Source organism: Labrus mixtus, chromosome 20 (genome assembly GCF_963584025.1).
Source record: "Labrus mixtus chromosome 20, fLabMix1.1, whole genome shotgun sequence".
Taxonomy (NCBI): domain Eukaryota; kingdom Metazoa; phylum Chordata; class Actinopteri; order Labriformes; family Labridae; genus Labrus; species Labrus mixtus.
This window is the reverse complement of record NC_083631.1, coordinates 17202725-17228329: the sequence shown is the minus strand read 5'-3', so window position 1 is coordinate 17228329 and position 25605 is coordinate 17202725. Positions and strand designations below refer to the sequence as shown.

General features: G+C 41.2%; 1 protein-coding gene across 1 annotated transcript in view; it reads left to right on the top strand.

Moving 5' to 3' along the window:
• llgl1 (LLGL scribble cell polarity complex component 1) overlaps positions 1-22806 on the top strand; it is a 32058-nt gene extending 9252 nt beyond the window's left edge. Inside the window, exons 3-24 of the mRNA XM_061065379.1 lie at positions 4621-4702; positions 4789-4949; positions 5039-5185; positions 8494-8656; positions 8846-8981; positions 9843-9897; positions 10615-10769; positions 10855-11075; positions 11827-11894; positions 12325-12499; positions 13612-13716; positions 14279-14571; positions 14773-14923; positions 15006-15144; positions 15250-15563; positions 16064-16255; positions 16366-16438; positions 16784-16898; positions 17197-17261; positions 18426-18561; positions 18649-18731; positions 20744-22806. Coding sequence (XP_060921362.1) covers positions 4621-4702; positions 4789-4949; positions 5039-5185; positions 8494-8656; positions 8846-8981; positions 9843-9897; positions 10615-10769; positions 10855-11075; positions 11827-11894; positions 12325-12499; positions 13612-13716; positions 14279-14571; positions 14773-14923; positions 15006-15144; positions 15250-15563; positions 16064-16255; positions 16366-16438; positions 16784-16898; positions 17197-17261; positions 18426-18561; positions 18649-18727 — 3025 coding nt within the window. The 3' untranslated portion in view covers positions 18728-18731; positions 20744-22806. The remainder of the gene's footprint in view (positions 1-4620; positions 4703-4788; positions 4950-5038; positions 5186-8493; positions 8657-8845; positions 8982-9842; positions 9898-10614; positions 10770-10854; positions 11076-11826; positions 11895-12324; positions 12500-13611; positions 13717-14278; positions 14572-14772; positions 14924-15005; positions 15145-15249; positions 15564-16063; positions 16256-16365; positions 16439-16783; positions 16899-17196; positions 17262-18425; positions 18562-18648; positions 18732-20743) is intronic.
• Positions 22807-25605: the final 2799 nt, after the last annotated feature.

The window sequence follows — 25605 nt, the reverse complement described above, 5'->3', positions numbered from 1 at the left end:
AAACTCAAATCAATTTCACTTAAGTTGTAAACTGTTTGACTTTTTGTCTTGTTTGGAAATATTTGACTTTTTCCCTGATATAGCTGGACTTGTACTCGTCATGCTAGTTTTCAACTTGTACAATCTTCTCTTGGCCAAGCAATCTGCTCTAACTTCCTGTCTATCCAAATCTTCTGTTGTGTGTGTGAGTGTGTGTGTGTGTGTGTGTATGTGTGTGTAGAGGGTGTGCAGGGTGTGTGTCCGCTCGAAGGACAATGCCTTCTGTTTGTCTGTATTCAGACCGTGAAATCGCTTTATCCCTGCTAACGCTCTCTCTCTGCATCACCGGGCAATCGTGTGTGTGTATGTGTGTAAGAAAGAGACAGCGATTCACTTATTATCAGTTACTGTAGGCCTCCATTGTGTAAATTTCAGGGTTCTCTGGAGAGCATTAGAGCAAATCTTTGCCCTTTTCACTCAGGCCATTCAGTCCGTGAAAGGTTTTCCTCGCACTGATCAGCACTTTTAGACCACAGTCATTCAACAGGTTGATCAAAGTTTGATATTTGCTGTGTTGACACAAAAACTTTGAACGGAGCCTTTTGAACACACACACACACACACACACACATTGACTTTGAACAGAGCCTTTTGAACATTGATAGCATTACTGATTCGTCTGGGACTGTTGAGGACTTTTCACATTCATTTCGATCAAAATAAGATTTCTAGGTAGTTTAATCAAAGTTTTCAGCCAGTGTTTTCTTTTTCAGTATTTACCTGACTACCTTTGGCCTTTAGTGTTACAGCAGTGTGTGTGTGTGTGTGTGTGTGTGTGTGTGTGTGTGTGTGTGTGTGTGTGTTTTTAAAGTGTAGAAGAAGCCTCTGATGTTCCTGTCGGGGCATTCAAAGAATTTTCAGCAGTTTCTTTCATCTCCCTTTTTGTCCCCCCCCCCCCCTCCACATGTCTTAAATTAAACCATATCTTTATGTGGCAGATCCATCATCCCTCATGACTATCAGAAGTGCAATCAGAACAAGTTAAGTTATCAGACATTTATTTATGCATAAGGCATATAACACTTAAGGCATAAGGCATGTTTTAAAAAGTTGATCGAGCTCCTTTGACACTCCTTCAAAGAGGCTTTTTGTGGATAAATAAGGGATGTCTTTGTCCATTTCCATTTCAAATTTATTTATGACACTAGTATTCAGTAAATGATTTTAATGCATGGTTCAATACCACATAAACAAAATTAGAAGTCTAGTAGTAAGCCAATATGTGAAATTATTTGTTTTTATTACCAAAAATGACAGGCAAACTCCTACACACTGTCTAAATTGCAGAAAAGAGTTGGCAAAGTGGTTCACCGTTTTTTTGCCCTTCTTTTGCTCTAGGAAGCTTTTTGTTAAAAATATAACTGAAGGTCAGTTTTTTTTTAATGAAGCTTCTGGGCAGGGCGGTAACCTTTGGTGCTATCAGAATGGATTCAGATTTTTGCAATTCCATTTTTCAATATTGTGAGGAAGATATTGATTGCCATAGATAAATACAGAGAGACGGGTCATTATTCGTTATAAAGATCATATATTTTCTGCTGTTGGGGATATTCCTTTAATTGTAACACTCCTGAATATTAATCCAAAATATTTACAAATAGCAGAAGTGCTGTCTGTTCTTTACACCTTAAGTACAATGTTAAAACATGTTTTTGTATATGTGGGATTTAAATGACTTTACTGTTAGGTTTGTAGCTGTTTAACACAACAGCCTGGCTGCTGCAGAGTGACAGAAGGAGGGGGGGGGAGTCACATGTATTCACAAGTTCACACTTCTGTTAAGGACCTTCCTCTAACGTTTGCCAATTAGACCTCTTACGGCCTTTGAAGCTCAAATCAGAGGATACATACACACTCACACACACACACTGAGGTGACAGCAATGGGGACTTCATCTACAGCTGTCCCTGGTAAGGAGTTTATGACATCATTGCCAGGAAACCCTCCACCAGCTGTCTTCTGACATCACCATAGACAGAAAGTGTGGATTTAAATGTGTGTATGTGCATGTGTTTTTTCACCATGCACTCTTTTTTGCCTAGTCAGCTTAAATGTGTGGGTCAAATCAGAATACAGTTGTGATAAATGAGTTGTGGTCACGTCACCGTTACATTGCTGGGAAACGCACACAAACCACTGTCCTTCATCTGTCTTCAGTCCCTCTGAGGTTTTTTGCACAGCTGTAGAAATATTTTCTTTATCCCAACTTAACAGAAAAGCAATTCAACAGTTTGTGTTGTTTCTGTTTCTCGTCTCTTGTCTCTTTAATCTTTAGTTCTTTACATCTTTCTGGCCTGAAGCAGTTTCTCCTCAGTTTGGTAAACTTACCTAACTCTTTTCCATGACACATTTCTAGCTGTCCATTGATAGCTTATGATGACATGTACAGGGTGCTCGACATAACTACTCGGCTACCGACACCCCGACAACATGTTTAATTCTCACAGGAGATAATTATTACAGTTTGGTTGTAAACAAAGTAATCAAAGGACATATAACATGTTCACAAGTGAGCTACAGAGGTGCTGTTGGTAGGATTTTAAAACCTTTGTATAAAGCCAGGCTAGCTGTTTCCCCATGCTGTCTAGTCATTTTGTAATGACTTAAGATAATTGGCATGATATTAAAGAACTGTGTCTTCCATGTGGTGAGCAACTGGAGTGATTGTCTTGCACTTAGTGAAAATGCCTCCTAGACTTTTACAAAGAAGTTCTTTGCCTCTCATTGTTACTTTGAATATGTCCAATAACAAATAGATTTGATTTAAAGGCAAATAGTGTCATAAAAGCATTTGACACTTTGTTTGCTTTGTCTACCATTTCCATGTCATCCTTTTTACGTCATGTCTTGCCTCCACCTCATCCAACATGGAAAGTCGCTCTCTCTGATGTGCTTAATGTGAACAAGCAGCTCCGGAAGATTTCAGTGGGTAGGCTGTCCTGAAATCCCTCGAAATCTTCAGGAGAACTGCTGATTCATGACTCACGAGTGAACGCTACACTCATCTCGACCTGAAGGGAGTTAAGATAGGGAGGGAACAGGACAGGAGGAGTAATGACTGATACAATAACTGAAAGAGGAAGAGGAGACAGTTAGGGAATGTTGGGATTGAAACTGCCAGGGTAAAGAGGGATTTCTGGCAAAGATTTGGAAAGATTGTTTAAATCGTGTTTCTTGCTGCTTTCATTGTTTATGTGTTTCTGACTGATTATATGTTTCTTCCATGTGTTACGTTCTTATATATGTATACCTGTGCATCAGTGCAAGGCCTTGCAACAGTGCAAGGCTGTGACAACATATGTTCCCCTGGGGACAATAAAGTATTGCATTGTATTGTTAGAATGCAGTGCAAAGAGAGCGTTAAAACAAACAGAGGTATGGGTGAGACTCTGTGAATAAAGCATCAGAGGGTTTTAGGGTTTAAGAGAGAAAGAGGGAAGGTAGAGGTGAAGAAGACTGGATATGTGTGCACCTTTTCCTGGGCATGCTGGGAAAAGAAAAGAAAAATACCTGGGTCGGTTGAAAAAAAAAATAGAGACAGGAGGATATGAAATCTATCTTTATAGATGTTGTCTACTTCAATGTACGATGGATTTCCTGCCCCCGAAAAAAGAGGGTTGACAACGATCCAAAATAATGGTGGTAATGAAGAAAAAAAAAGAACAGCAGCTCTACGCACAGTCAAATACAAACATGGAAAAATCCCCTTATTTTTCTGCATTTAAAATCCACATTGCCACAGGCTTATGTAAGCAGTGTACTCAAGTGTTTGGGTATTTCTCACAAGTGTGTGTGTGTGTCTGCGTGCGTGCGTACGTGTGTGTGTTGAGTTCAGACTAATTTAGCCTCTCTGTGTCCACGGCGTCACAGATCTTTACTGCAGCTTTTATTTTATCAGCTCGGCCTCCTTTACTGGATCAACAGAGGGAGGACTCTGAAGATTGCTGTTGATTACACACACAAAAACAAAAACACGCACACACATACAGAGTGGTGGTTTTGAGCATGTGCGTCATCTGGTGTTGGTAATTGCTACGATCTTTGTTATATAGTGTTCTAATTTCTGCTATTACACCAAATCAGTGTTTCTTTTTGGTTTACAGCTCAGAATTACCGGTTCAACTCTTCATAGCTGTACAGAGTCCTCACAGTCACACTTTTTTTCTGTTTTTTAAAAAAACAAAACAAGTTTGGAATAAAAATTAAAGGGAGATAGAATTACTTTATGTCTGAGCAGGTGGGCATCTCTCCATTAGTGACCAAACACAGTGTGGTGTTGGCATATTTACGTTGTGTAATACGTTACATATGCAATGAGCAATGCCTCCATCTTCGGTTAAATTGATTTTCCCATGTGTCTGATCTTTTCTAAGAGACACAGGGTATGACCCAACACAGAACTGCAGTCAGTGTAACTAAGCCTGCTGGATTTGAGACATAATGTGATGTGTCTGTCTCTTTCCTGTGATAGTGATGAAATTGTGATTAATTGCAATGACAATAATGCAAACTCTTATATTTTTGGAAAGCTCCGCTATTCCTTCCATTTTATTTTGAATTTCCTTGACCGAGTCCTTCCAGCTATGGAGCCCCTGGAGTGGAGTTCACTGGACTACACCAAGACACCATGGCTGTCACTCAAATCCACTTCCTACCTGGTCAGGTAAGCTCCGTGTCCATTGTTTAAAAAACATGAACATAATTTTAACAGATGAATGTGGTGTTAATGTTTTCTTTGCTCTGTGATAGGGGCGCCTGCTATCACTGCTGGATGACAACTCCATTCACCTGTGGGAGCTGATGACCAGGGGGCCCAGAGAGGTGGGAGGGGTTAAGAAAGAGGGCCAGCTCAGTCTGCAGGAAGTGGAAAGCTACAGCCTTCCAGGAAGACCTGGCATTGAGAGCTGCAGGTAAACTGGAGCCTGTAAAAGATGCTTTTATCTCATCGAACATGTTCTTTTGGCAATGAGTGGCAGCTTCCCTCTCCTCTTCTCATCAGTGCCACTCGGGTTACCGTCCTCCTCTTGCTGAGGTCATGTGACCTGCTCTGCATTGGAACAGAAGGAGGGGGCGTCTACTTCCTGGAGTTGCCCGGCCTCTCATTGAAGGACAGCCAGACGCTGCTCCAGGATCAGGTCATGCAGAGGTGAGACAGTCATGTTAATAACTATGCATAAAACAAAGGGATGATGTCACATTGGCATGAAGTTGGCTGCGTCCTGTATCCTTGTGCGACTAATATGCTAGTATAAAATGTGGCGCCATGAGCACAAGTGCAGCTGCAATGCACCTGACCACTTTGTTTGCAAAGCTTGCTAGGAAACCCATTGACACAGACAAGGTTGGCAGTGCTTCTTCTAAACAAATTTTCTTCCTTATAACGTCATAATCATGCATCTAAAGGAAACTGTGATATTCTTTTTAAGTAAAAAAAAAAATCACCTTGTGCTGTAGAGTGATGGTCTGATTGCAAAGACTCCTCAATTATAGACAAGTGACCAGCAGAAGAGGGCAGCGTAACTCTAGTCACCCTAGGCTTAGCGCTGAACTAAAGTACCGTTAGCCTGCAGACTTGCTTCACATGGTGAAAAGAAAATTGATGGTACTTAAAAGAGCTATACAGCTGCACAGAAGCTGCATGTTATAAACTTGCAATGGAAATCGTCACGTTGGACAGGTAAAACAATTCTGTGCTATATTTTCTGAACTGAATACACAAACTTAATTCAAAGAAAACATGGGTCCCTGGAACACTGTTTGGAGCAAAAAAAAAGCTACCAGGAGAGTTACGGTTTCACTGTTGCGGACCCCCCACAACAACTTCTCGCTTAGGATTGTATCTTCAAACAGTGTTCCAGGGACCAGATTTTCCTCTGAGGACAGTTTGTGTATAGAGTTATGAACATATATCACATAATCTGTCCACCTCTCCAACTTTCACATTCTTTACCAAAACTACACAGTGCACCAAGCTTTAGCTAATTTGCATCACGTGTCCTATAATGCACCTTTAATGACAACCTAAAATAAATACAAAGTTGGTATGAAGAATCGGCTGTAAACCCTGCACTTATGACTTTACATAATGTGATAAACAGGAAGGGCTGGAAGTTCATGATGTGCTAAACACTGGAAAACAGCTAACAAAAACTAGTTTCCTTATCGCGCTAATATACACAAAACTGCACGGAGAAGAATAATCTGTGGACAACAAATCTATTTTTTCTTGCACATGTAAGAAAGTAATTTGTGCATTTTTCATGCTGCAGCACTGCTCTCTACATTCCTGCGTTGATACACTGTCAGAATCACAGAGCTGCTGTTGTGTCTCTTTTTCCTTCTTCTGTGACTGTCTGACTGCTTGGCCAAACCCCTCATTAAGCGGGCTTGTTTAGGGAAGTGGGCAGAACTGAGGCCTAACAAGGACCCCGATAAGGACTGTGTGTGTGTGTGTGTGTGTGTGTGTGTGTGTGTGTGTGTGTGTGTGTGTGTAACGAAGGGGAGGTTTTAGACAGTGAGGCTTTGTACCGACTGCCAAAACACGGTGTTCCGGTAGGGGAAGTGTTTTAGCTGAATCTCCAACGGTCACCCACACTCAGACACACATACACCCGCAGGCTCATCACCGTGCACTGTGCAGCAGGATGCTGGATTCCCTAAAAATACTTGTGAACGGAGAGACAGGACAATGGAAAGCTTTGTTGGGAATGTTTCTGCCTCTGTGCTTCCGGAGAGGATCTTCCTCAGTGATCGCTACCAAAGCAGTCCGAAGTTTGTGTGCGGGTGTATTAAAGTGTGGGTGTGTGTGCATGTCTCACTGGCTGACATTCTCTTTGGAGATGGTTCTGCCTCATTCCCAGCATATAGCTCAGAGAGCTGCATATCTCCTCCCTTCTTGGTTTGTTCACTTGATTTCATTTTCTCCACAAGGACCTAAGTTGGAGAAGTAGCTTGCTACTTGGAGCCAGGGCCAAAACATTTCCTACCAGAGAAATATAGGTTTATAAAAAACTCAAAGCTGACACTAGACACTTCGCTAGCCACTAATGCCTCTATACACTGATCTTGACTGCAGCTATGATTTAGGAACAAATGCACACACACAACACAATACTCACAAATACTAAAAGAATTACTCAATAACAGCTGAACCAAAAATGTTAAAGGAAGAATGTGCAACATTTTAAACATAAATACAGAAGAAATCAAGTATATCCTCTGTAAATGTCTCTCTGAGTCATGACTGTCTACAATGAGTGAGACGTAAATGTCTGGCCAGCTGTCCCTGAGATTAAGTCAACTTTGTACTAATAAAACAAAAAAGCTTTTATTTTGACAGCTCCAACTTGCTGTCAAAACACTTTACACTTGCTGCACTGATGCACTGGCTTTGACTTCATACCTACTCCAGGCCTAAAGCTCATGTTTTTCATGTGACATTGGGTTGAGCAGGTAGACTCAGCACAGTTTGTCATGTAGGTAAACACCTGCAGTTAGCAGTCTTACTTCAGTGCTATTGTGCAGTTCACATCATGGCCAAGTTCAAGAAACGGATGAAAGAAAGCTTTAATCATAGAGCCCTTGAACATCTATGTGTGTATATTTAGAAAAGCAGTCTCCTGTCCATCAATCAATGCACACCTCGTTGTGTTTAGTCAAATTATTTTGCTTTTCTGTTGAAACACTTGATACAGAATGATGTGAATGACACAGACAGATAGGCATGTTTTCTCCATCATAATGCTCGCATTGTTTTGAAGATGAGGCTAGTGGTCATAAAGTGTACACTCAAAGCAACTTCTTAATCTTAGAATAAAAAAAATAATGTAACCAACTGGACTTAGAGAAGTATTTGGCTGTTTAAGGATTTGTTTCTCCATCCCTCTGCCGGTACCTCTGCTCTCTTCTCCCCCCTCTCCTTGCTGAGGGAATCCTCTGACATCTCGAGGGTGTGTCCTGCTCTACATTCCTCCTCCGCCTCAGAGGAATGTCTCCTTCCTCAGCCTGAGCAGCTTGATGTTGATCTCACTGTTGTTGTTGTTGTTGTTGTTGTTGTTGTTTGAGGAGCAGCCTGTGGTAGGATGGGTTTATACAGATGGTTTGAGCTCGGTGTTGATTATTTCATACATCCTTTTTTTTTTTTGGATGATTAAAGGTCCACTCACTACCCTCAACATACCACCTACAGTATGTATGGTCATGTTGAAGAGGAACAACATTGTTAATGCCTGTTTCATTTCTTTGATGTAAGAAGTTTGTGTTCAAGGGTTAAAATCGTATCATTGACTGTAGATCAACTGTAAATTAACTCTTCTATACCTCATCGATATGGCAGGCTCCCGTTGAGTCAATCATTTCCCCTCGCTCTGAACTGTGTGCGTGTGTAATTAATAACATGCTGAGTTCCAAACAAGCTGCAGATGTAGGATGATAGCTAATGTTTTGTTTTCCCAGCCTGCCGGATGATTACAGATGTGGGAAATCCTTGGGGCCGGTGGAGTCGCTTCAGGAACATCCGCAGCAGTCAGGGAAGATTTTGATTGGCTACAGCCGGGGCCTGGTGGTCCTTTGGGATTTGAGCACCCGTCATGCAGAGCAGCTCTTTCTGGGAAAGCAGGTAACAAGTACATTCACCTCATTCCTTACCGTCATTTATAATGGATCTGTTATGCTGGTGCCATGAGAGCTTCTTTAAATCATCTGCTTTACAACCTGGTCTGATGCATCTGTATATCTGTGTGTGTTTGTGTGTGTCTGTATGTCTGTCGGTGTGTGTTTGTGTGTGTCTGTATGTCTGTGTGAGCAGCAGCTGGAGAGCCTGGTGTGGGAACGCTCGGGAAACTTATTTGTCAGTTCACATAACGATGGGGGCTACTCCGTGTGGGCTGTTACTAATGGCAACACCTACAGTCACCAACCAGTGTCTTCCACCATCCCATATGGTGAGAAATTAATCCATTTTACACACACACACACACACACACACACACACACCGCACCTGTTTGTATTTCCCAGCTCATGTCTATTTGAGGCATGTTTAAGCACAAAGTCTTTAAAAAAAGGAGGATGGGTGATGTCTTGTCCACAGAGAGTATGACTTCTGATTATTATATTATTATAATAATTATATTGGACCCTCTCCATCAACATCATCTCCTCCTTTTTGAACCTTGGTGTAGTTTTTGACCAACATTTCAACTTGGACCGCCGTCTCAATAAGCTTGTTCAATCCTTTGCAAAAAGTCAAAGTTATCCTTACAGCCAAACACACTGAACTCTTAATACACACCTTAATCTTCTCTGGCTTGGATTACTGTAACTATCTCTTCACCGTCGCCGTCACTCAGCCCTCCATGTCAAGTCTACAATGGTACAAAATGCAGCAGATATGTTGTTAAAACACACCGGTGCTCATTCCTATATTACTCCTACTCTTGCTTAAAATCCTATGTAATATATACAGAGCTCGCATTTACATAATGAAATGACTGTGTTTTTATTCCAGCAGCCGCCTTCGCCCATCTTCTGATCAGGGCCTTTTAACATTTCCTCATAGATATTTTAAATCCCTTAACGTTACGTCTGCTAAATCTGTAGTTTCTTTCAAACGCCTGTCCATGCATCTTACCTGTGTTCGAATGTTGCTGGTTTATGATTTATGATTGCTCTGTAACTGTTTCACTCAATTCTTATTTTTCTCTTTCACATAACCTGTCTTTGAATCTTCAGACAGCTTTAAAGGTTTCAGTCTGTATCTTTAAGGTAATTAAATCCCCCTTTAATAATTTTCTGACATACTTAGGTCCATTTCCCTGTAAGGCCATCAATAAGATCCTGTGGAGGACCACACAGACCGGGTGAGTAGCTACATCTGAATCATGCGATCAGAAAAAACATTTTGGTCACCCTGCTTGTAAGTCTTTGTTTCACCAAATGTAACATTAATATTTGAGATGTTTCTCATTTTTCTCATTTTGTTTTATCAATATATATTTTTTCTATATGAAATTGTTTGTCTGTTTTCTATGTTTCTATGTCTGTTTCCAGAATATGTCGTCTCCTGCTCCAAGAATTCAATCTTTTTTTAATATGATTATACCGCTTTATAAAAATAATTCAAACGGGAGAAGCAAAATTTGCTCGTGACTCATTTAGTTGTGAACCAAACAAACAAAAATGTTTGTTTTCTTATTTCCCCCCCCCATGTTTTTGTATTGCTTGTTTTGGAATTTAAATGGATGAAAAATCAAAAGAGACACGCACATCCCTAAGTGGGTGCTTCCCGCCAAAAACAAGTAGCTTTTAAGAAGAACAAAAAAAACAGCCGTACACCAAGGAGCTCCCTTTTAAAGGATTAATTCACTTTTCTAGCAAACATGCCCTTCCTCAGTCATTAATTGTTAATAAATCCTTTAAACAGGAGCTCCTTGGTGTGCGTGATATAAATCTATAACAACAATCTATTGGAACATTTAAAACTGTTGATGCCAAATTAAACAGAGAACATTAAACCTGTGTTGTTTAAGTCGACTCATAAAAACTGACATGGACACAACTCGTTTTCTATGTTGCAGTTCACCAGTTCTATTGTACAGCGGGGGGATGCCCAGAGCGAGCTACGGTGACCGCCACTGTCTCACCATTCAACAAGACAAAGAGCATGTCACTCTGGACTTCACGTCTCGAGTCATCGACTTCTTCACGGTCCACAACACAGAGCAAGAGAACGGTGAGGAGGGTTAAGGTTAGGAGTATGTGAAGACATCTCATCTGTGAATAGTCTAAACGTTGACCTGTCACTCTCCGTTTTACAGAGTTTGACGAGCCTTCAGCGTTGGTCGTGTTACTGGAAGAGGAGCTGGTGGTGATTGACCTCGTGACCCCTGGGTGGCCCTCTCTGCCCACTCCCTACCTGGCTCCTCTGCACTCCTCAGCCATCACCTGCTCCTTCCATGTCACCAGCGTCCCTCCCAAACTGTGGGAGAGGCTGGTCAACGCTGGCAAAGCACAGCAGGGACGCCAGCACACACACAGGGTGAGAGGCACACATGCACAGACACATTTGACATGTGGTTATGAAGAAACAAATATTTATCATCACTGGGCTGTCAGAAATAGTATTTATAAAAACTCTACACATACAAACCATCATTCTTCTAGACTAACATTGCATGGTTTTGTTTAGATTTCTACTAATTGGTTGTTAGTGTATTTACAAAGGCAGCAACTGTATTTGGATGTGTGTCCTGAGATCGGCATTAATGGCTAATATGCGACTTAGATTTAGTTTTCTTTTGATCCAAGGAAGGTTATTGGAATTAGATTGACTCTTTTACAGGCTGGTAGATAATCAGCTTTTAGCAAACCACACGGTGTGAGCATCAGACTGCTGTATGTGTGTTCACTTTAAGTGCATGTGTCTGCAGTGTAAGGCTTAGCAAAGGCTTTGTAGCTTAGATCAGCTGTTTGATGTCTGGCAGATTAGACACACACACACACACACACACACACACACACACACACACACTGACACACAGCTGGTACCCTCGTAAATCATCACCGGCAAAAAGACACACTGGCACTCTGCAGACCCCACAAAAGCACTGAGTTTTGTGGCTTTTTGTTTGCAGATTTCATTCATGTAGGAATGCAGGAATGTGTGTCAGGCTTTTTCAAAGTTTGAGTTGTTGTTTAGAAGGAATGAAAAGAAGAAAGTTTAGGGAGGTATAACTCTTGCAGCTTTTTAATGAATAAACTTTTTCTCCAATCTTTGCTTGTTCGTGCAGAGTTGGCCCATATGTGGAGGGAAAAACCTGGCACCTCCAGCAAAGCAACAAGAGCTGCTGTTGACAGGGTATCTGCACACAAAGAGCACATACACTCACCACATTAACGACCATGGGGACACGGCTAGTGTTCAGTTTTCTTTTCAGACTCTGATACAGCACAAATCTGTTGCTTTCTAGTAAATGTAAGTTACTAAAAAGCTGCGTGGACATGTTTTCTATTTTCTGATGCTACCTTGTAGTGGTAACATATGTATGGCTAGAGATGGAGAGACCATAAGAAACACCTGAATACTTTAATGCAGTATAATTGAACCCCCCCCCAAACTAGACCCTCAGGAATGAGCATAGGTTTGAATCAATCCCTCATTAATTTAGTCTGGTTAGTAAAATATTGTACAAAGATTCTAGCACCTTATAACATGTTTATATATTATAATCTTTGTCTGATGACGGTAGTAGTTTAGGAGACATGTTTTAAATCTTGTGGGTTTGCAGACATGAGGACGGCACCGTGCGATTCTGGGATGCATCAGGTGTTGCTCTCACACCTCTGTACAAACTCAGCACAGCCAATGTCTTTCACACCGACTGCGACCCATGCGACGATCCTCAAGACCCCGGCGATGACCCCGACATGCAGCAGGAGGAGGAGTGGCCGCCCTTCAGGAAGGTGAATATTGCAGATGAGAATCAGGAACTAGGGAACTAGTTTTACAGGCTGTGGGAATAAAAATAATGTGTGTCAGTCCTTTAAATTTACATCTGTGGCCTAATTTTCTCATCTGTTTTTTTTCTTCATGTGTTTGGTTTTTTCAGACAGACCCAACCCATTGTTACTCTTACAAAAATTGGACTCAGAAGGAACAGTGGTTTTGTTTTAATGGCCTGTTTTTCTGTACACTCACATTTTTAAAGAACTGAATCGGCCTTGTGAAGCTATCTTTTATGACAAGGGACTTTGACTGATCATTTACGCAAATGGAATATTAAGCTTTGTCGGTAGTTGGATATTTTTCTCAGTTTCTCTTAAGCTGTCACTGAAGGATCATCATAAGTTAAAAAACAGCATAAAAAGATAACAAAGGTGTATAAACTGATTCTGAGTGATACATTTAACAGTGAGGACTCCTGAGCCCTTTCTTACTTTTACTCTCCTATTGTTGTCCTTCCACTCTCTCTCTCTCTCTCTGTCTCTCTCTCTCTCTCTCTCTCTCTCTCTCTCTCTCTCTCTCTCTCTCTGTATCCTGTGGTAACAGAGCTGCATGTTCAGGAATTTGGCCCTCATATGGGATGAAGAGCCTTTCCCTTTTTTTCCCCCCCTCTTTAATGAAAACCAGACCCATCAGCCCACTCGTTCTGTGCATCTATGTGTGTCTCTGTGTGTGCGTGTGTGCGTGTGTGTGTGTGTGTGCGTGTGTGTGTGTGTGTGCGCGTGCGTGTGTGTGTGTGTGTGTGCGTGTGTGTGTGTGTGTGTGTGCGTGTGTGTTAGTGACCAACTTCTACTTCTTCTCCCATGTGAGAGGATTCTATTGGAATTCCTACAGTGTGTGAGAGGCAGATTAATGGGCATGTTTTGCTGAGTATGTATGAGGGGGGATTGTCTTGGCATTTGGCTTACAATAAGAAGAAAGAGGAGGAAGGCTTCAGAGGGGCCTTCTGACTTTAATCTGCCTGATGTAAATGTGTTTGTGGTTGTTCAAATTACACATTTAACTGTGCAGTTTTTGCATTTATCCAGAAGATACAAGCTTCAGTGTGTGTGTGTGTGTTTTTTGGGGGTAGGTTGGCTGCTTTGACCCGTACAGCGATGACCCCAGGTTAGGAATCCAGAAGATCAGCCTGTGCAAATACAGCAACAAACTGGTGGTGGCTGGAACTGCTGGACAGGTAAAGATGTTCATACAATTACACACACACATACGAATAAATCAAACCCTACAAGGTCATTTCTGATATATATATATATATATATATATATATATATATATATATTTTAGTCCAAACTGCACATTTTTCTTTAAATATATAAATAATATGTTAACATCTTTAGATAAATCTTGATTGAAAAAGATCAGAAATTTGGGTCGTGATTTATGATGACGTGGTGGTTGGGTCCTGAGGCTTGACCACTTGAGAACCACTGATCTAGAAGATGGTTTAGAACATTTTACAGACAAGTTTCTGTCCAGTTACAGAGAGCACACAGGGTCTGTAGCCAATGTTTGCAGCAAATAATTGCTTCTAGATGCCATTCTTGGTCATTAGCAGCTTTTTTGTTTTTTCCAGCTTTTTGCATTATATAAAGAAGGATGTTTAGCTACAACAATGCACATTGAACCATTTTATCAATTTATTTAAATGACTTTTAAACTGCATTTAAAGCTACAAACGGACTCTAAAGTAAAACAAATATATACATAATGTTCTCCCACATTTACCATCTCTCCAGGTTATTGTTATGGGTTTGAGTGACGAGCGCTCCGACCACTTGGTGGACGTGTCGGTGGTTGACCTGCTGCAGGATCGGGAGGGCTTCACCTGGAAGGGCCATGACAGGCTGGAGCCGCGCTTAAAGCCCGCCCCCTTCCCTCCAGGCTTTCAGCCGCTTGTGCTGGTGCAGTGCATGCCCCCGGCATCTGTCACAGCCATCGCACTGCACGCCGAGTGGAATCTGATCGCCTTTGGGACGAGTCATGGATTCGGCTTGTTTGACTACCACAGACGAAACGCTGTGCTGGCGAGGTAACACACACACATACATACATTCACACATATCATGTTCATATCATGCACAAGCTGCAACAGCCGTAATTTGATGGCGTTAATGCAAACTGAAAACTTCAAACGTCCCTCTTCTTTTGGCCAATCACAGTTCAATAAAGCATTATGGGACAAGCTGGTTGAAATAAAAGTTTCACAGTACTTCTCTTTATTTTCTACAAGGTGTACCCTACACCCTAATGACTCCTTGGCAATGGAGGGCCCCTTGTCCAGAGTCAAGTCTTTGAAAAAGTCTTTACGACAGAGCTTCAGACGCATCCGCAAGAGCAGGGTGTCAGGGAAGAAACGCACCATCACCACACCCACCAGCAAGGTAAGCATCCTTCTCTTTTTTTTATGCCTCATTAAAGAACATAAAGAAATAAATTGTTAATGTTGTATTGTGTCATGTTCAGGTCCAGGAGGCCAATGCCGCTCTGGCAGAGCAGGAAGATGTGGCTCCAGTTCAGAGAAGGATTGAACCCCGGTCTGCAGATGACTCTCTGTCTGGAGTTGTCCGGTGTCTCTGCTTCGCTGACACATTTCTACGTGACGGTGTGTTTAAGAAGTGAATGTTGGACTTCACAGCCTTAATGCCTTTAGTCAGTTATAGAACATAAAATGATACATTTTGACATGTGCTGCTGTTTTCCTCACCAGGTACAAACCATGGTCCAACACTATGGGGGGGCACCAACTCAGGCAGTGTGTATGCCTACGCTCTGGAGGTGCCCGGCGTGGGGACGGGGCGTGTCTGCGAGCGTGGCGGAGCGGGGGAGAGCAGTGTGTGCGTAGAGGCAGTGCTGGGGAAAGAGATCCAGCTGATGCACAGAGCCCCCGTGGTGTCCATCTCCGTGTTAGATGGCCGGGGGAAACCGTTACCTGATCCATATGAAGCCTCTCAGGACCTCGCCATCGCTCCGGATATGACAAATGCTCACTCTGTCCTCATCGCCTCAGAGGAACAGCTGAAGGTAAAAATTGTAAAAAAAAAGAAAAAAAAAACAACAACAAAAAAACATGAAAATGGTCTGTTTGTTTACGTGACTTTTCATTTCTAAAAATAAATATTGACCAGACTTTTTAAACCTCTAAATCTCAGAGCGTCTGAAAGACCCCGTCGTTTTTTAAAAGCCTTTAAAAAAAAAAAGGATAAGGGAGAAGATTACAGCAGGATAATATCCGACAGTGGTGAAAATAAATCATAAGATAAACAAGAGAGGTGAAACGGACATCAAATTACAGGGGAATATACATGAATCCTGCACTTTACCTTTTGAGGGGCCACATCATTTCCTATCCTATCCCACTATGTCGTACTGTGAGTTAGCCTACGATACCTACCCCTTATTAACATGGTAACAAAGTCACAGACTGATCTGATCACGTGATGATGTCATATGTCTGAATCCAATTATTGCTCTCTCTCTCTCTCTCTCTGTCTCTCTCTCTCTCTGTCTCTCTCTCCCTTCAGGTGTTCTCCCTCCCCAAGGTGAGCGCTAAGACCAAGTTCAAGCTGACGGCGCACGAAGGCTGTCGAGTGAGGAAGGTGGCCCTGGTTGTCTTCAACTCGACTGCTCAGGAGGACTACAGCGAACACACGCTGGTCTGCCTGACCAACCTGGGCGACATGCACCTCTTTAACATACCCGGCCTTCGACCACAGGTAGGGTTTGTATTAGTGAAGTAACCGTGCAGCATATTTTAATTATTTGTCTTTTTTTTTTTTTATGAGCTTTCATTATGTAACTCTAATTTATGCATATGCGTCTTAAGGTGCGCTATGACTGCATCCGGAAAGAAGACATCAGCGGCATCGCTTCCTGCGTCTTCACAAAGAATGGACAGGGTGAGGCAATCAAAAACTCACATTCAGGCTCAGTAAATCACACAGAGAACAAGATTGTTCAAAAACAGCAGGTAGGATACGATCAAAGGGTCACAGATCAAAGTAAATATATTTTCCACATGCCCCATGCAGTTAGAAGTGAGCTATCTACTCATTAGACTTCTGCTTCTGTCCTGATACAGTGAAGGGGAATAGACATTTGTTTAAGAGAAAAATCAGCCACTCTTTCCAGAAATAATGTCAACATCAAACTACACACACCCCTGTCTTATTCTTATCTCCCCAGTGAGTCACATGTTCAGGTTGTAGCTCCCTTAATGTTCACCGTTGTGTTTTTGTCCTCAGGGTTCTACCTGATCTCACCTTCAGAGTACGAGAGATTCTCCCTTTCTGCAAAGGTCCTCACTGAGCCGCTCTGCTCTGTTCAGCTGGACCGACTGCTGGAGTCCACACCTGCCAGGTAACACACACTAAAGTATTCATACCAAAGTGTGTACCCATCAGTAGATCTTAGTTTAACTTTATTTATATTCTCCATTGAATATTTGAAACCATTTAAATATCAGACAGAAGTTTCTGTTAAATAAACTAAAAATAAATTATCAATAAATATCATCCCACTGATCATTAACATCCTCAAATCATATTTTTAAAAAACTGTTGCACCTGCTCATTGATTTGAAAAACTTTCCAGGGATCGATTATAGATTATTAAGGACTCTTAGTAAAATAAACTGTGTGCTCATTTGTCTCCTCAGTGATGGTACGACATCGACGCCACAGGCAAATGGAACCCACAAGAACCAGATGGGTCAGGCTGAGGGTTAGTACACAGTCACACATTTACATCCACACACAAACGTTTCTTTTGCTTCCCTCTCTCTCCTCCTCCTCACTTTCTCTCTCTGTATAATCTCCCCTCGTGTCACTCTCCCTCATTTCTCTGAACCTCTTAAACTCAGAGCGGGGCATGCAGGGGTCCCCTTCTGGTCTCCATGGTTACCCTTTGGTATGCCCCAATTGCCTCTACTGCACAGCACCCCTTTCTCTGGCAGGAAATGATGGTTACTGAAGAGACTAGCGTGGGGTTTTTTGTTTTGCTGTAGTGTGATTAAACTGCAGACCTAGACTTTAATAGCAGCTCATGTCAGCAGCGGACAACGTTTGAATGTTTAGTTCCATTGAACATGGTTCCACATGAATGGCTGTAAACTGTTTGTTTGGTGAGGAAAAATTCAGGTTTCAAAGCAGAGGCTTGTGACTGACCTCCATGATGGTAAATATTTAGAGTTAACAAAGAAGTAGAAAGCATGGAATGTAATGGATATTATTTCTGGTTCTGCTGCATTGATTTTAAACCTTAAAGTAAACACTCAAACAATAGCTACGTTTACATGTCGACTATGATTATGGTTTAACGTGGCTTTGAAGGCCAAAAGAAATGAAACAGCTCACATGTCCAAGTGTCCTTGGGCAAGACACTGAACCCCAAATTGCTCCTGCTTCTGAGTCAGCAGTGTGTGAATGTGTATCAATGGGATACGTTTTTACTGATGGACACTTTACACCTCTGGAAAAAGTCAGCAAACACACGCAGTCACGCACATCAGTTGCCCAGGGTTTGTATTTCTGCTGCTATTGTATCAAAACAGGTAATGATATTGTTTATTTTTTACTAGAATTGTATAAAGGTTTTAAATTCTCTTTTCATGACAACCCAAGTTTATGCTTCTTATTGTAAATGAAATAATACGTCCTGTCACTTTATGCTCAAAAATTGGCTAATGATGAAGCGCTATCTGTTAAAAAGAGAATTCATCATTAGCATCAGACATATCGTTGTTTGGGTATCATCGATGAATTTTGTTAACTCAAAACTGACATCACTGAGAAATCTTTCAAGTTCTCTAGCAACCCACACCTCTACAAGTCCAGTGAATATAGAAACATGTTTCAGCCCCCGACTCTGTGGCTTTCTCCCCCACAGGGCAAACAGAGGATCCTCAGAGCACCCTGTCCTCTCCCATCATGGACACCCCGCTGGACTCCCCCCTCAGCTGTGCTGACCTCACCCTCGACAGCACCGGAGAAATCACCGTGGAGGACGTCAGGGAGTTCCTAACGTAGGCATACACACTTGCATGTTTGAAGTCTGTAATGTTTTCATCGTGTGTTAAAGAGAAAAACCGAGCTGTTTTATATTTGTGCAGCACTGTGGACGAGGTGGAGAATAACCTGAAGAACATGAAAGAGGAGGAGGGACGCTCGACGGGCATCCTTATTAACTAAACAGGTGAGACACAAACAGGGGAGGAACTTGTTAAGCTTTTTGCTCATATTCCTCACTGAAGCAACACAAATGGACCAGCTTGAGCTCAAACTAGACACAACACTGGGGAATGCAGAACACACAGACACTCACACACACACACTCACACACTCTCAGGCACCTGTTTCAAATGGAGCCGGTCCAGAGTGTGCAAACTTCAAAGGGTCCTTCTGTCGGAGCGCTGCATTCCAATAACAAGCCCTTCACTCTCTCCTCCCTCAACTCTGAGACTCTGCAAAGCCAGTGGAGCAGAAGTCTTCTCCATGATTAACACACACACACACACACACACACCTTTAAAGTCATGCATATAGTACCACAGAATGAATTCTGAATTCTAAACAGAGTCTTAAAAATACAACTCCAACACAGCAGCTTTATTCAGCTAAGTTTGATTACACTATTAAAAATTAAAATAAAAAATGTTTCAGTTTCATATTTAGAGCTTTAATTAAATTTAATCATGAGGAGTCATTCATTATTATTATTATTATTTTATTTTAGATTTTTTTTTTTTAACCTATATTTAACCAGGATAAGTCTCATTGAGATTAATTCTGACATAAAACACTTAACAACAATTAACATAAATAAAGGAACCACAAAATATAAGAAACGTTCATCAAAATGTGTCATAAAATGATGGTCGTTGTTTCATTGCCTCTATTTTACATAACTCTCTGCTGCCCTCTACTGGTACCTTCTGAATTATTTCATTTGACTCATTGGAAAGTATTCCTTTGCTAAGATGAATTATTTTAACTTTGTTATACACTGCCTGGCCAAAAAAAAAGTCGCCACCAAAAAAAAAGATCACACACTCTAATATTTCGTTGGACCGCCTTTAGCTTTGATTACGCCACGCATTCCCTGTGGCATTGTTTCGATAAGCTTCTGCGATGTCACAAGATTTATTTCCGTCCAGTGTTGCATTAATTTTTCACCAAGATCTCGTATTGATGATGGGAGAGTCGGAAACCACTGCGCAAAGTCTTCTCCAGCACATCCCAAAGATTCTCAATGGGGTTAAGGTCTGGACTCTGTGGTGGACAATCCATGTGTGAAAATGATGTCTCATGCACTCTGAACCACTCTTTCACAGTTTGAGCCCGATGAATCCTGGCATTGTCATCTTGGAATATGCCCGTGCCATCAGGGAAGAAAAAATCCATTGATGGAATAACCTGATCATTCAGTATATTCAGGTAGTCAGTTGACCTCATTCTTTGGGCACATAATGTTGCTGAACCTGACCAACTGCAGATCATAGCACTGCCCCCACAGGCTTGTACAGTAGGCATGACGGGTGCATCACTTAATCTGCCTCTCTTCTTACCCTGATCACTCTGGAACAGGGGAAATCTTCCTTCTAGTTTTTAATAATGTGTTGGACAGTTCTTAACCCAATTTTAGTAGTTTCTACAATCTCCTTAGATGTTTTCTCTGCTTGATTTGACCCTTCTCAAACAGACTTAACATCTTTTCCACGACCACAGGATGGGTCTTTCAACATCGTAGTTTAAGAAATGAGAAGCTTCTCATTGCATCAGTTGGGGTTAAATAACTTGTTGCCAGCTGAAAGATAATCGCCCATGCAGTTATTATCCAATGGGAGGCTCTTACCTATTTGCTTAGTTAAATCCAGGTGGCGACTTTTTTTTTGGACAGGCAGTGTATATATATATATATATATGATTTATACTTTTGTATAAATATAAGGGTTCATATGTCAATAAGTACTCAACTTGCTCACATCCTCACACAAGCTGGAGCGAGCATTATGTTAACAATACTTACGGTGAACATGGGATTTGAACAACACGATATGTTGATGGATGTCTCAGATTAAGTCAAACATTAAAAGACTTCATACATTAGAGGTTAACCTGCTTCTACCTGCTATCAGTTAGCATGTTTTTGCAACATGCTAGCATAAGGATAAGTTTAGCTCACACTGTCATCTGGTTTTCTGTCAGTCTTACAGGGAGGGGCCCAGGTGGTCTGGATGGACCGGATTTCAGTGCTGGACCACAATCATCTCCCATCAGGCCACTTTTGGAGCCCCCCAGCCTGCACTCTGCACTCTCCTGTTCACCTGGCACAGACCGGGAGGAAAGCCTTAATACAGACAAAGAATAAAGCATCACACTCTCTTGTTGTGGTTTCTCCGTCTGTAAAACTTGACTTTTTTTTTCCCCCACGCATGGAGACGTATACCTTGCACAGCGTGGTGCCTGGAAGGACTTGGAGCTTATGGTCCAAATGTTATTACCTGAAACTGGAACTTTCAAAAATACCAGTCGGTGCGATCAATTCTTCTGGTGGCCTGATGGTTATGGGGTGTTCTCTGAGCTCAGTGACTGCGGCTCAGCCCTCACGGAAAAGATGACTTACAAGAGATGTTCATGTTTTTTATTTTTATACCCACAGTGTTGTGGCGTGCTTGTATCAGCCTGAGGTTTCCCCACAGTGGGAACTGGGATTTCCTCTGGTTCCACGTACACATGTATGTGCAGAGGCTCCACAGCCCTGTGAATGAGTTAGAGACTGAGGACATCTAACAGAGACTGAAAGAACATTTTAGTGTACGAGAGAGAGAGAGACTAGTAAATAAAGTATTTTAAATATTTGACTTTTGGAAGTTGTAGCATTCATAATAAATCCTCCCTCTTAGGTGCCATCGACTGTTTTCAAACCAGTGAGCCAATGTTATTTCACACGTGCACATGAAGGTTTTAAGAAGCTCTTTGTCTACTTTGAATTTAAAGGAATAATGAAGGTGATTTGTACTGCAAAGATTGATGCTTTATTAAATGTGTTTTGTCTGGATTGTTCAGAGAAAGTCAAGGTTTGAGGAGTTAACAGAATGTAGAGGGAACCAGCTGGAGAAGTGGGAAGAAAAGGTGTACTTTGTGTTCAGCCACGGAGCAGAAACGATATCTATGAGCCTTTATTTTTTTTAAATTAGTTTTATCGCTCAGTGCATGGCCTGGAAAGCTGTTATCTGTCTTCATATTAGGTGAAATAATTGAGGTGCAAAATGTGCCATGGGGAGTCAGCGGTACGATACGAAACATCTGGAGTAACTTTTTTTTTCTCAAATTCAGTGAAATCACCCTTACATGTGATCCTTGTTTGTTTACATAGAGAAGGCTCTTCTGGACCATGTGATAATATGAAGAGGAGACTTTGATGAATTGACATTTCAGTGTTATCAGATTTTTTTTTTTTTAAACTATCCAGTTTGGTAAAATCACAAATATTTACAAGAATCATTGCATTGTTCAAAAAACACACAGAAGGATATGAGAGTAAGGAATGTGGCAAAAGTCTTCAGTTAAGTTTCCCCTCTTCTGTTATTCATCGAATGCAAATATGGTTATGACGGACTCAGGGAAGTGTGGCAAGGGAAGCGACGTCGATCTGAATACTAAGTGTAAAGTACTGTGGTCTATGATGATCCCAGGAGACTTGTTTGGGTTTTGTTTTGCATCTGTGAATTGGTGCATTCTGTGAACTGTTGGCTAGATGCAGAGCTTTGATCACCAGTATTTTTAATCATTTTAATAAAGTTTTACTGTGTAATAACAAAAGAATATATATACAGCATCTAATTAGATTGAAAAAAAAAGACAGGTTTATAACAACGGAAAAAAACCAGTGTAAATGTTAGAGCTTTGTAGAACCTGTTGTAGCCTAAAACCGCTCAGTATTCTTCAATGTTTTTGTTGATCTGATCACAAAATGAAAAGTAAAAAAGGGACCTCACTATTTACTAATGTAGCTCAACAGGTAGGAACCATGTTAACGCTGTTTTGACTTTTGTGTTACCTCTTTTGGTGCTCTGGTTAACACACCTTTACTTAACCGTATGATGCTACAGCTGGCACGATGTTCCTTTGAAATTCCACTATTAAAATGAATTTGTTTCTTTCTTTTTTTTTTGTCACAGTTTTGTGTGTAGGATTTATATTTGGTCATTTAGCATTTTGGCTGATGAAGAATTGTGAATGTTAATAAAATTATTTACTCTATGGAACTGGTCTGCTCTGAGGTTTTCATTTGATTATTTTTTGCATTCCCCCGCAATACTTTTATTCTGCGGAGATCCTGAAGGCCCCAAAAAAGTATAAACTAGCTTTTAATGTGTGATTGTGTTGTGTTTGCATCATTCAAGTTAAATTGAAACATCAGTATCAGGTAAGCAATTGTTCAGGGAAGAAAAACAGACTGTGAAAACAGTTCTGTCACGACTAAAGCACTGTTATTAGTTGTTGTTTGTTTTGGCACTTGGGAACCTGTTGCTCTTTTTATTTAAGATGCCAAAATGAGTCCAATTATATTTTTGACGCATTCTTCCAAACAGCTGCATTACCAAAAGCTACCAGCAGGTGTCACCGTTTTGTCCATGTGAACATGCTCGACGTGTAATAATAAATAATCCACTGTGTCAATATGACACTTTTCAGAGTAATAACAAACCTTTTGTGCTCCTTCTTGCCTTTGTTGTCACCTATTCATTCTCCTAATGCCGTTGTGACGTGCGGCCTGACTCACTCCCTTACTGTAAACCACGTGACTGACTTCTGCTGCCTCTTCCGGGATCACAACACAGCAGCAACGCCCCCTCTAATTATCGTGCAGCTGTCGTCGTGTTTGTCCCATCTGCACAAGTTTCCACCAAGGAAACCATCGTCTGTGTGTCTGGACTTGTCTGACCTGCCTGCCTCCAGGACCCCTGCTGCTTACCCCCCCCAAGGACAAGGTAAGAACCCAGGAACAGCAACACCTCTCCGCTGTACTCAGAACCTCGTTTTGAAATGTCTAACTTTATATCTTTGTTACATATATGAAAATGTTTATGCATGGAAAAAAAACAAATTAATGATTTTGTAAATACTAAGAAGGCAAACTCGAAATCGGCAATGCTCCTGATACACAGGGCATGACTTTATAAAAGAAAATCACAACTTTTATATCCAAATTAGTGCAGAGGGGTGGGGTCCTAAATGAACATAAGCCATGTCTAAAGAATATACCTGCTATGTTTTTTTTTTTTTTTTTCCACGCCGTATTGAACGCAGCTTTATTCCATACTAAACTGCTGAAATTGTTGTTGTGCAAAGCGTGAACACTGCCTCCAAAAGAAGGAAACATTGAACCGAAGAGAGACGAAGTTAGCAGGGCAACCAGGAAAAGCCCTACGCAATAATGAATTTTCCGACATGAGCAGCTGTCAGGTCTACTGGCAGCTATGTTGAGTGTTTACATGGTGACTGACTGATACTGGGAAGAAGAAGAAGAAAGCAATCTTGCAAAGACCCGCAATGCAGATTCAGCCTGGACGACCTGATGCTATGTAGGCTGCCTGCTTTGCACAGAACAAACGCATTATCATTGAGGAAGAAGCAGGAAAGAGGCACCTCCCATCTTCTCTGTTTCTCTAAAGTGCTGCCTTGTTCACCACATGACTGAAATATGACTCAACAATTCTCAGCACAACTTGATCTATAATCTATAACACAACTGACACACAGCCATAAAGAGCCATGATATAGAAGATAAACAACACGACCTGCTTTCACATTGGTGACCACAGTGCTTCGAGTGGCATTGTTCAAAAAACGTTGGAACAAGACACTAATTATGTCGTACTGGTATTTCCTGATTTAGAGCTAAAAGCCATGTTGTTAATGATTACGGTTTATGTGTACTCATGCACCTGAATCCAGTTGAACATGTTTCTCTCCCTGTCATTGTGCTGTTTCATGCACTGAAAAAAAAAAGCAGAAGTAGTGTACTTTGATCCATGTTGGTTCTTACCTCGTTTAGAGGATCAAATATCGCCATTTATCTATACTTACACGCAGACAATATCAGATGGATGCTCTGCCAGCAAAAAGGTGTCATATGTGCTGATCAAGTACGATTTGTCTTCCCCATCATGAAAACAAGATAATGGAGATTATGATTGAGCAGTCCTCCTAGGTGCTAGAAGCTGAAACTAAGAAGAAGTAGGTCTGATTTATCCCTCCTCTGTAGTATATTAAGACAGTGCACTCTGTGAGACAAAGTAGAAATGTTTCACAGGTTTTGCGTCTCTCTTAAAGATACTTTTTTTTTTCAAGGAGAACATAACTTTGGAGTCATTATTTTTATCTGCACATTTATTGAAAATCAGCAAATTTGAGATTGTTGCAAGAGCGTGTTCATATGAAGGAGGATTCGACTGCATGAGCGCAGTGAGCTTATTTCACACTCAACAAGCGGACTAAAAAAAAAGCCTTATCTAGACTTTACTTCTCTCTGAATAAACTGAACGTACGAGAGTGAAGTTCAGGTATGCGTGCACACCTTACAGTCTATGGTGCACACAGACACACCTGCTACACAGAAAAATCACTCGCAGGACAAAGCAGAAACAGTGATGGATGTTCCTCTCTGTCACTGTTCACACAGAGTGTTAAGAGTCCCTGCTTGTAAAAACAGCAGCTTTAAACAAATAGAAACATGAAGACATGACAGATGACTAACCAGAGGAGGAAAAGTCACTTCAGTAAAATATTTCAGCCTTTTGATGCCACAGAGTACTACTGCTGTAGTCCTGCATCACAGGGAACATATTGTACTATCCCCTGTCCTACATTTATCTGACATTTGTAAGTAGATTGTCATTATCTATAGATACAATACATAACTATGTAAAGTACTAGTATTGTATTTTATTTATCTACGCTGCATTAGAGACGTATTCAAATGAGCTCAACCTTTACTGCTGCCGAAAGTGAGCAAATGAATCCATCAACACGTATTGATCTAATTTATTTCCTTCTATGCA